Genomic DNA, 12205 nt, shown 5'->3' with positions numbered 1-12205 from the left:
CATATTTGCACGAGATACTGCTTGATCTGCTTTAGGGTTGGGCTTGTGGCATGAGAAGTAGTTTACTAATCCTTTGAACACGGGAATGGCTTCAGTATAAGAGCTAAGCTGCTGAATTTCTTGTGTGATGCTGATAACATTTGATGATGTAGCAGACAAAAAAAGTCATTAATGTGTTTAAGGATAATATAAATTTGGTAATAAAGAAGTGGAATCTTGGTATGCAAAATTATTCTGTTGCAGGTATTAAGGTAAAATGTAAAACTGCCTCATATTAGCTGTAATGTTAAAGATGACTTCCTCTGAAGCTTCAGTTGCACGCCACCAGAAAGCAGGCATAAGTTGTTTGGACTAAATTGAAAGAGGCTCACTAAAATGGATACTCATCAACACCATTTGATTTCTGCTTCTATATGGAGAAATATATATATAAAAAGAAAAAAGCTGCAGAAGACTTTTTTTTACTTACACCCGTGGGTTGCTTCCTATTCTCATCATAGATTGTGACTTTTGTAAGCTCACACCCACACAGGGAGTGGAAGGATGACAGCCCGCAGGCAGCTTCTGGCTGGAGTTTTTTTTTTTCCCTGTGACTGTGGAATAGTGGAGTGTATTTGCTCTCCTTGCTCATGCCGATGAGAATCAATCTCTTACAGGAATGAGGTGTAAAAGTATGGAAGATATAATTTGTAGTAATAGGATTTTGCTCTAACCTTTTTATTTGCTGCCAGACATCCTAACTTTTGCTGCTGGTTGTACTTCGAGCCTCTCCCATTAAAATACCATTCCTGCTATTCATCCCAGTGCTGCACGTGTACTGTAAGTGTTTGGTGTTGTTAAACATGCCTCAGACAATCATTTTGTTGCAGAAGTAATGTGACAGCTACACAAAGATATTGCTACACGAATGATTAACTTGAAGTAGAACCATCATAAAAGTAATAATTGATGGGAAGTATGTCTGCGCTAAGCCCAAGTCTTAGATTTATATCTTTGAATGACAGACTGTCCAAAGGTGGTAGAGTAAAGGCTCATAACCCAAGGCTTTCACGTGGTGTTGTATGTCAGCGTTAAGCTCACACTGATGGGGTTTGTTCTGGAGCGTTGTTTCACGTGATTCTTTTAGCACAGCATAGTAAGAGTTACCTTGTCCTGCAGAGAACATCTGAGGCTTCTAGGAAAGGTATATGCACTTGGGTATAAATCTTGTCTGTGGTTTCATCCTCATCTTGTACCCCGTAAGCCTCCTCCTACCTCTGTCTGGGGAAGCTGCACTTCTGCAGAAGCAGCCATCGTTAAAATTGCCAGACCCACGTGTTCTCTGTGTTTCCTGGTAATATCCTTCTTAGAAAGCTGCTTCTGTAGTTGTTCTTGTTTAAAGTTAATTCTTGGTTCTTCCCCTCTTGATTTGCCAGGGCTTAAATCATTATTATAACTGGTGTCTACTCTCAACTCTTCAAGTGAGTACCTGCATCAGTTCTATTCCTGATGTATCCAAAATAAGCCTACTTACCCCCTCTGTCCATACCTGACAGGCAGTGAGACAGTCCTTAAAACCTTGATTTGTACTTCATATACTTACATTTGTCTTTCTCTTTCTGAGCCAAGGCTCAGTGTTGGGGGGATTTTGATGTCCTTGTATACACACAAATCTTTTCTGGTAGCAAGAATCAACCTCTGCTACTGCGAACTTGAGTTAAATTTAATTTGCTTGTTGTTCTCAAAACTGTAGCTGAAAAGGGCTGTGTGGCCTTGCATTTAGGGTTTTCAGTGAGTACGTGTAGTGATACGGATGCTGTGAGGATGGAGCAGAAACCTTCATCTGCTGGCTGGCCGTTCTGTAAGAACATGTAGCTGGTCATCTGCAGGCCTTGAGCCAGGGGATTGTTCCCAGGCCAAGCTAACCAGCCTGATATCCCAGCAAAACTTGGGCTTTTGAGAACTGCATCGAATTGGTGTTGTGTATGATTTTAATTGTAATCATATCTCAACTGGCAGATACTAAAAACCGTATTCCAGCCCTGTGACTGCTAATGTCTTATTAAGGCAAGGGTCTGCACTGGTAAGAGCCCCACGGCAGCAGCGCTGCGCATCCAAGTCAGGCACGAACTGCCCATCTCTCTCAGGCAGGCTCTTTCCATGCACTTTGCAGTGTGCCTTCCCTCTGTAGGTGCCTAAAGACGGTGAACTTGTTTCATTTGTACAGACTTGGTGTAACTTTATGAAGCATTCAGTGCAGATCTCCAGTTATGTTTTTAAATCAATTTGTCAAACAAGACTTTCTTAGCTAGCTGGAAAGCCTTGTTTACCAGAGCGGTCTCCAAAAGGGATGATGCAAATGGTCTCCAAGCTCTGGCCCTAGTGTTTCCTTACTCTTAATTTAGGAGGGCTTCTTTTTGGGGTTATGTATGGAGTATTTTATTTCAAGTACCCACGTACATTCTACCAATGAGCATTTTGGAGTGAGTCCCTTCTGCGAAGGAGGAGCTGTGTCCGCAGGGAGGTGCTGACACTGCCGTCGGCTGCAGGGGGTTGTCAGCTGCCGAAACGGAGCGCTCTGACCGGGATCTCACTGGCCTCTTGGTTACGAGCGAGCTTCCAAGCGTATTTGCAGTGATTTTTGTTGTCACTATGAATGTCAGTATATATTTATGGTTACAATATATGTGTATAGGTAAACCGAACAGCAGTATTGAAGTGCAGATGTCGCACGTCTCCGTTCGGTTCACTCTGGATTTGCACACTGGTTTTACTGCCCAGGTTGTGCTGTGGCACGCAGTAGATAAGAAGTTAGGACAAGCTACTTTGCATGTGCTTAGCACCTATTTTCAAATATTTGCATTTCGATTGCTATTACATGTAGGTGACTGGTGCCTGGAACAAATTGTGAATGAGAAAATGGGATTCTGTAATGGTCTTCAGATCAGGCAGTTCCGAAGGTATTTAAATGGCCATCCGAAATGCATCCCTTTCTCCCCAGGTTGTTCTACATGTCAGGTGTTGTTACAGTGCAATTTCAAACAGCTGGAAACCTTGCAAATATGATACTGTTAGAACTTGATTTTAATGGTACTACTTGACAGACTGTTGGAGAACGGAAAGGCCCGCTGCTGATGGCAGCACGCTTTGTCAAGGATTTTCTTGTTAGAGTGACAAAGGAAGAAATTCATCTTCAGATCCTTAATGCACATTCAGCTTAAGTAGATGAATAATGCCTACCTAAAGCATCTTTTTAATAAGTAGGTTCTGAGAAGAAAATTTAGCAATTTCCCAGACTGGGCAATTCAGTGCATCTCTGAATCATATCGATCATCTCCTTTTTCTTTACGCATATATGTGCTATTTCCAATATTAAATAAAATTGCTATTTCTCTTTGGCTAGAGATGACTCGATGGATTCAGTGACCACTTCATAACCCCTGTGTATTTTCATAGTGTTGTGACGTATTGAAAGAAATCAGCCCGTGTCTGTGGAAGTATTTTGTCTTTTATTCTTGGACGCAGCTTGAACTAACAAATCCAGTCTGCAGCTTAAAAAAAAAGTTAGCACATGGAGGTGTTTGGTCAGGTCAGAGGCTGTGCGTTCCCTGAGCAGAGAGTCATACGTTTGATCCTGAAAAAATGATTTTTCATATTACAGAACTGCAGTAAATCAGCTGTATCAGATCTCTCATTTACGAGTCGTCATCACCAGTAAGGCTGTGTTATGTCTTGCTATAACAGTTACAAGTTTTTTCGTTTTTGTTTTTGTTTTTTTTTTTTAATAAATTGTTCCTCAGATGTCTGAAGTGCTTTCCCAGCTAGGGCAGCACCGCTGGTCGCTTGCGTTACGAAGGGCTGTTTCCGCACCGCCACCTGTACGCATGGCAGAACTGGGCCGTGTCTCGAGCACAGCGTCACCGACCGTCACCGTGTCGCCGGTACCTGGCCGTTGCGTGGTCCGGAGGGCGCTGCCTGGCAGGCGCGGGCTCCGTGCACCCTGCGATGCCTTTATTTTGGCGTCAGAGGCGTCACAGTTTGTTGTACCACATAGGTGCCTACATGCTAACCCGTTTATTTGCAGAAGTATCTGTCCTTAGAGCATTAAGCCGCAGGGTGGGCAAAGCGGGGCTAACCTCCATCTGTGTATTTCCCCAGGGATCGACAAGGAGAACGTGGAGCTCTCGCCCACCGCCGGCCACGCCAACAGCGGGAGGATGCGCCACGGCTCCGCCAGCCAGGTGCAAAAGCAGCGAAGTGCTGGCAGCTTGAAACGTCACAGCATTAAAAAGATTGTGTGAAATTTGGGTTTGTTTTTTTTTGAAACTGACTGACGTACGTGGGCCTCTTGCAAAGGGCCCCCCACCAGTTGTGATGCTGCACTTAATTTTTAAAGTTCCCATCCTGTCAGCCATGTTGCCAGATGATCAACTCCTGAAACATTGCCTGAATTTTAATGCCTTTTTCTTTTCTTCTGTTTTTGATTTAAGCCAGTGTTTCAGAACTGCTTATAGATCCTGACGGACTTTGTAGCCGAAGAAAGCGTGGAGTTCTTTAACACTGCAGTACAGTATCTTGTCCAAATATGAAAGCCATTTTCCATAGACGGTTCTACCTTGCTTCTGTGATATGCCTTGTTTGTTTCTTCTCTGAAGGAAAGTGTTAATACTTAATCCTGTTTGCACACTTGTCAAGGTAGTGGCTTTATGAGCCGGGGAAGTTCCTATAATTCTGGTTTTAATTCAAACCTGTAGGATTTTTAGCTGTGGACTTTTTTTTACCATGCTTAAAAGAAACTTACGATAGCCGCAGTACAATGAGCTTAACCAGAAGTGGTTGATTAGATTAAATTTCTAGTAATTAGCAATAAATTTAAAGAGGACAAGGAGGCCGCATGAGTCTCTTCATTCCCCAGACCATAGCTTCACACACTTGGACTGTATATGGACCAGACTGGACAAACTGGCTTTTTTCCAAAGCAATTTTTTTTTTTTTTTGCTGTACTTTAACTGCACTAAAGAAGGTTGGATAGTGGAAAGAAAATCATCACAAACTGACTATTATGGTGTCATTGTAGCAATGTTGAAAACGTATTGCTTCTTTCTTCCATTTAGCCTATACTTTAGTTTTGCCCTTCCCACCAATATGCACCTTCAAGAAATTCCTGGCAGAAAAACCATTGGGGTATGGAGGGGAAAATTTTATGAATTAACTTCCAGCTCTGGGAGGTTTTTTGGCAAAGCTGCTTTTGCGCTGCCCAAGCAGTGACATAAAAACAGTAATGTTTGCTTAAGGTACATGAACTTAAAAAATAACTGACACTTTGTCAAATCCAGGTTACGTTTGAATGTTTGCAGTGCAATTTCTGGTATCAGTACAGACGTTTGCAGTCAAACCTGTCTTGCAGAACTTTCAAGGGGGTTCAGTTTGCAAGGGTTCGTACTTGGGGGTTATACAAAACTGAAATTGCTATCACTGTGAAAGCCACAGTATCACTTGTCAGCCACAGTAGTGTATTAGCAATGGATGACTGTGATAATATGCTGCTATGCTGAGTGACATGTAAAGATGTGGCACTGGGTGCTACAGATGCTACCTGCACGGACTGAAAACGTGCGGAGTGTTGGATCTCAGCGGTGAACAGAAATTCTGACAAAAAGGCCTGTCATCCAGGTGCTCATCTTAGGGCTAAGTATATCTACTGCTAACAACAGCTGTACTTCCTAGTTTGAGATCCCTGTTGTATGTTAGAAATTAACAATTTATAAGTGGCTTTAAAGGAGAAAAAAATATCCACTATATAATAAAAAGGAAATCCTCTAGTGTAATTTTATTAGTGGCTTTCAGTAAATCAAACTCCACAGCTAAATTGTTAGAGAATGGTACAATTAAGTGTTCAGATTTTATTGATATAGCACGTAATTCACATGTATCCACACAGTAACAATGTAACATTTATGTAAATAAAAATGCCTTTATTGTATTGATTCATAAAATAACAATTTTTTTTAATTCGTTTACAGTCCTGGAAGAACTATGAACACAAACTTAATATGCAAATAGTTTGCCAAAACAAGAGGAAAAAGTAGAATTAGCGATCTTGAAATAGATACATTGGAAAATATTAAGACTTGTGCAATTAACCAAATCTTTTCTTCTCGATTGTGTAGAAGCTGCAGTAGAAACATGATTACTGAACTGATACAGATCTATGAAAGGGATTATGAGGCTAGAAGTGAATTTAGGAATAGAGCAGTGACTCGTGCCATGTTTTTAAGCTGCTATGCATTTGTAATTTGGGGAGTCACTGATTTAAAAACCTTTCTCATCTCATACATCAAATTGCTAATAGCTGCCTTTGGTGTCACTGTCAGTTTGCTCTTGGTTATACTGAACCAAGCTAATTCCAGCCCTTTCCATTTTAATGAAGACAATGAATTGTTGAAGCCTGAAGACTTGTTCTTGCCATAGGTTGGAAGAAAAAAGAATATCTTGTAATTTGCTGGTAGGAAAAGGTAATTTTCAGTTTCCTCCTATGAGCGAATTTTCTTTAAAAAGAAATAATTCCAGATGAACTACCAAATCAGTTTTGTTAGGACTGAGTACATTGCAACTCTTCCAGTATTTTGCATTGCTTATATAAAAAAGGTGTCATTAAAATAGAATTAAGCAGTCTTAGAAATACAAGTAATGCAAAATCAAAATGGACAATTATTAAAATCACCTTTTGTGTGAGAACTAGAACTAGAAGCTCTCAGTCCTGGCTGAAAAAAAAAATTAAATATAAAGCAAGTCAATACAATTTAATTTGTTCTATATCTTGGAAGGTAGGGGAGTCATTTAATTTTTTCACTGCATAGTTCAGTGAGAGGACCTGAACTTTTTAGAGCAGGGGTGTCAAACGTGTTAGGTAAAGAGAGGTGAATTTTGGTGTAATTATAGTCATGGAATCATAGAGTGGTTTGGGTTGGAAGGGACCTCTAAAGCACATCCAGTTCCAACCCCCTGCCATGGGCAGGGGCACCTCCCTTAAATCAGGTTGCTCAAAGCCCTGTCCTGCCTGCCCTTGAGCACTTCCAGAGCTGGGCCATTCACAGCTTCTCTGGGCAACCTGTTCAGTGCCTCACCACCCTCACAGTGAACAATTTCTTCCTTATATCTAATCTAAATCTCCCCTTTTAGTTTAAAACTATTCCCTCATGTCCTACCACTACACTCCCTGACAAAGAGTTCCTCCCCAGTTTTCCTGTGGGCCCCCTTTAAGTACTGGAAGGCTGTTGTAAGGTCTCCCCACAGCCTTCTCCAGGCTGAACACCCCCAGCTCTCTCAGCCTGTCTTCATAGGAGAGAGAGATGCTCCAACCCTCTGATCATCTTCCTGTCCCTCGTTTGGACTTGCTCCGAGAGGTCCAAGTCTGTCTTAATTTGGGGGCTGCAGAGCTGAACGTAGCGATGGCCACTCTAGGTGGCCACAGTCTAGGGCCAAGATTTAATTCAGGGCCGTGTGTGCCCTGATACACAGCAAAGTAATCTCCCAGTGCCAGTATTCAGGAAGTTCGCGCTTAGATCAAGGGGGAAAACATGGCCTTTCTTTAATAATTAAACTTTTGTTAGTAACTGGTTGTTCAGTGCCTTATCATTCATCACTTAGAAAGCCTGCTCCCTGTAGTAGCCCTTGCTGTTACCTTGCCTGTTTGGTTTCTTTTTCACAGCCTTCTTTATTTGTTCCCTTTTCCTGTTCTGAATGTTCCGCACCTTGCTCTGCTTCCTTCCCTGAGCACCACTCTCCATTCCCAGTCCAGCCTGCTTCAGTTCGCTCCCCATCCTGTCACTCCATTGACCTTAGTGATCAGCAGTTGGTTGCTGCTGCTGATGCTTCAGGCTTGAAACCTGATCTAAGAAGTGGGAGACTGAGCTCAGACCTTCCAGTCACTGCTTCAGGCAGCCTGCAGACTACAGGGCACTCACCACTGCACGGGTTACCTTAGTCACGGTTTGAAGATTACCTCTGCAGCCATGGGGTCTGTGTACTTTAAAATGAAAACTTAATTTCAGAAAAATCTGATTTTAACACGTGGACCATATAACTACATAATGGGGACTGTATGTTTGACACCCCTGTTTTAGAACATGCTATCCATTACGCACTAACTACAGTACAGTACTGTAAAGATGATTAACATTTTGTGTTTGTATTTTCCCTGACTTAAAAATAATTCAGTAGTATTTGAATAGTGCATAACCTACCTGTTAATTATGCCGATGTTTCTGCTTTAATGTGCATGAGGTTTCCAAGAACAGGAAACATTTCAAATAAGTATTTTGGACTGAGCACCTGGGAGCATTCCAGTGCTCTATTCCTAACTGGGTTGTAGGTTTTAGGGCTTTTTGTTTCGTTCTAAGGTTAATTTTTCCAAATGTAATGAAGCACGTCTTACTGTTATGCAACAAACTTACCACAAAAAGTCACTTTTAGTGTTGGTCCCACAATTTTTTTTAATGCAGTATATTCACCTGTAAATAGTTTTTTTGTGTAAAATTTGACAGAAAAGTATATTTACTACACTGTAAATACATGTGACAATATATTGTATTATTTTGCTTTTTTTGTAAAGCAGTTAGTTGCTGTATATGTATAACATACAAATTTGATTATTCTAGTGTTAGTAACTGTTAACTACTACTTCTCCTTCCTGCTGTTGCGTTACATCATTTAAAAAAAAAAACATGCTGTGTACTATAAACCTACACTGTGTATGATATCTTACTATTTCCATTTGGGCCTCAACTTTGAAAATGTTTCCTTGATTCACAAGCCTGTTCATAGCGCAAGCAATTGTGCATCAGCAGGCAAGAGCCATGCTGATTCAAACACAGTTGGTAACTGTAGGCAAAAATGGTAGAAACCTGGTTTCTGATAATTGTTGTTCACCCCACTCCCCCCTCATGTATGTACGTTCCCTTTTTTTGAAGTAAAATGTAAATTCAACCTGCTTCAAGTTGTTCGAAGGTCATTCACTTGTGGTATGGGATAAGGTCGGTGTATTCTGAACTCCTTTTCCTGTTTCTTGGAGCAGTGATAGTTGGATGGGTTTGAAATTGAGATTTGAAAAGCCACACTGGGGAAAACTAGAATCAAGTTTGAAATCCATTGTCTTGGATTTCTCTTTCCAGACAAATGTGCTTCTGTGTGTGTGATCTTGCATGGTCCTACATAACAACAAAAAATTGTTTGCCAGCAGATAACTGAGGACAGAATTTGGACAGAATAAAGCCCATTGTCATGAATTTCACATCACTTCAATAATATGATCGTAACTGAAATAAGCAGAATATTTCTTTTTTAAATGTAAATTCAATATTTTAATAAAACAGCTACTTGGTCTTTAAAGAACATTTCAGTATAATTTGTCCATCTGGGCTTTTTCTAGCTTAGAAGCCTGAAGTTTCAACTGTCAGGCAACTTTTATGATACTCAAATCTATTTTTCCTTTTAGGAGACTGTATTACTTTCCTATTAAAAATGTGTAAGTACTTACATTCTGGCTTTCTGAATCATAAAAGGATGTAAAAACACAAAGTGTGACTGCATTGGCTTCTAAGACGTCTTATTGTTCCTGCATAATAAATACATTATTAAGCCTGCTCAGTTGGAAGTACAACCAGTCGTGCAGGCGTGTATGGCTCAGCTGCCTCGCTGCCACGTTCCTGGGGCCAGCAGAGACTGCAGGAATAGACGAGCAGCAGTCTCTGAACTCCTGTCTTAGAGGAGCTCTTGGATTCACATTTTCTGCCTAACCAAACAGTGTCAAGAACCCTCTCTTCACACACGCAATAAAGTAGACTTCTGGTCTCTAAATGAACCCCGAGATTAGTGCAAACAGTGAGAAAACACAAGCTTTGTCTTTGTCTCCCCTACATGTGTCTATTGGCCACACAAAAACAACCAGGTAACACAGACAGGCACAAATGTTGCACTGAGGCAGGTATGTCTGAAGGTAACTGCCAGGATTAGCCCCATCTCAGGCTGCTTCACAGCTGCGAGCAGCTGGTTTAAGAAAAGGCATCGGACGGAAAGGGAAGGCGCCGTCCTATCTGTCATAGTAAGCTGCTGAGGGCTGGGGGGAGAGGGTGTTGTTCTTTGCTGCAGTCGGCTGACCCCAGAATGGCTTGGAGCTGTCTGTTGCCACGACCAGATACTGTTCTGGGTTAAAAGCTACTTCAGAAAAATGCCCACGTGCATGAGATACGGGTAAAATCTGGTCCTGTACATCCTCCCATAGGGTTGAATTCTACTGCAAGTCGGTCACTTGCACGATTATCAAATGCTTTTTCTTTCCTCCCCTTAGGTCCATCTGGATTTTAAAGATGGGCAGAAAACACGTGAAGCTAAATAGATTTAATGTGCCCAGGCACACAGTGTCACAGAAGTAAAAACTAAAGCCAGTCTCTTGTTATGGAGACTGCTACTGACCATTCCCTTTCAAACCAACCGTGTTCTCTTCCCACCAGTAAAACTCATGATTTATATGTGTGAATCCTGTGCGTCTTGGAACATTGGTTGCTTTGGGTGACTGCTGGTACGCTTAACGAGTTCTCAAATGAAAGTAAATCCCAGGGTTGTGTGGGTGGCGAGCGTAGAATAATGCCTCCTGTGATGTGACTTGTTAAAACAAGTACAAGCTTGCTGTTCAAAGCAGTAATGGAAAAAAAAGTCTGGCAACTACATCTTTAGGCTTAGTCAAATGATAAAACTATAAATACTGACAAGTAACTCTATGTTCAAGCAACTCCCACTGATCCATTAAAACAATTTTTTTTCTCATAGCACACTGTCCTTCAGAAACCTTAGGTCTACTCCACTGCTGCTACCCCTGGTTAGCATTCTTAGAGAACAAGCTCTGCACAGGAGATCTGGGTGCTCCATAGAACGGCTTTCTTGAGCCAAACACAAATTGGTTGTGCCGACCACGGCCTTGGAAGATACAGGTAAATGACGTGGCTGGGTCCTGAACAGGCGGATCAGAGACAGACCTGACTGGGACTGAGTTTTCCACGCTCTAGCTTATTGCCTCAGCCTCCTGAGGCTACTTCGGTTCAAGATACAGATATAAGATGCCAGGTCAGTGGGGCAGTGACCTGGCCTCTGCCTTACCTGTCCCGGGCTCCATTCCTTTTACCTTAATTTGCTTTCTCTCAAGTGCCTTCACGTGCTGGCTGTGCCCTCCCTACCTGCACTATCAGCCAGGGTTCCCTCCCCTTCTTGGTGAGTCTGTTTCCGTTTACTAACTGCTCCCGACCTCTCCTAGAGCTCACTGCAAGCCATTCTCAGAAAGAGGCCTGCGGTGCATTTCGTGCAGTGCCAGGCAAGTGAAAGGCGAGGCCTTCAGCTCCTCACAGTGACGGCACATGCAAAAAGGGTGCAGAGAAGAGCTCTGCACAGTCTGCAGGACCCACCCACTCGTCTACACACAGGCATGACTGAACACGGGCCAGACACAGGGCACAAAGTGGCTGTGAGCCAAAGAGGTTGGTTCAGAGCAATGCAAAACATACAAAGGCATAAAGGCCCCACAGTGCAAACAGGCGTGAGGCCACTGAGGTGGAAGGACAGCAAAACAAGGGGAGGAACTTTTGTATTTGCCCAAAACACTTGGCATCTAGGTCTCCGTGAAACAGGGATTAAACACAAAGGCCTTGTCGGTGCTGCTGAATCCTGCTGCGCTATAGGTTACTTACATGAAAAGCTGCTCATGGAAAGAGAAGAGGCCGTCACCAGTTCTGCATATTCTGTCCTTCAGAAAGCTGCACTGCATCTTGTCCTCCAGGTCTGATTCTCCTCTGCTCTCCCTCCAGCCAGGCCCATCCCTGCTTTTAACTCCTGGTCTCACGTAGTTCCTGGAAGAAGGAAAAGTTACCTTCTGAAGGGCATACCCATCATCAATGGCAGCGCAAAGACAGCTGCGCTGCTCCAAGCCAGTCCCGCGCAGAGGCCGGCAGGGCTGGCAGAGGCAACGCAGCCTCACTCCACGGCAGCTCTGCTGCTGCTGCTCAGGGCCGAGGGGTCCCTCGTGGCCGTGTGAGCAGGGACCTGCAGCGTTGGCACAGCGCACCCAGCGCTGCTGACAGGAGTGTGCGGGCTCGGCCAGATGAAACCAGGCTCACCTGAGAGCAAGGAACCTGCTCCAGCACTCTGAGGATTCATCAAACGCCCTACAAAGAAATTT

The 12205-nt window shown here is 42.9% G+C and overlaps 1 protein-coding gene across 4 annotated transcripts in view; it reads left to right on the top strand.

Annotated features, from left to right (window-relative positions):
- The window catches only part of NF1 (neurofibromin 1), a 93700-nt gene extending 84206 nt beyond the window's left edge, over nucleotides 1–9494 (top strand). For 2 of the 4 annotated variants that reach the window (XM_082776228.1, XM_082776227.1), the window contains one exon: nucleotides 4138–9494. In XM_082776228.1, the coding sequence (XP_082632354.1) occupies nucleotides 4138–4280 (143 nt within the window). In that variant the 3' untranslated portion in view covers nucleotides 4281–9494. The remainder of the gene's footprint in view (nucleotides 1–4137) is intronic. The other 2 variants (XM_082776226.1, XM_082776225.1) reach the window with 1 other exon arrangement.
- The last annotated feature ends 2711 nt before the right edge of the window (nucleotides 9495–12205 follow it).

The sequence above is a fragment of the Aythya marila genome (genome assembly GCF_965140915.1).
Source record: "Aythya marila genome assembly, chromosome: 20".
NCBI lineage: Eukaryota > Metazoa > Chordata > Aves > Anseriformes > Anatidae > Aythya > Aythya marila.
This window is presented reverse-complemented; position numbering and strand designations above follow the sequence as displayed.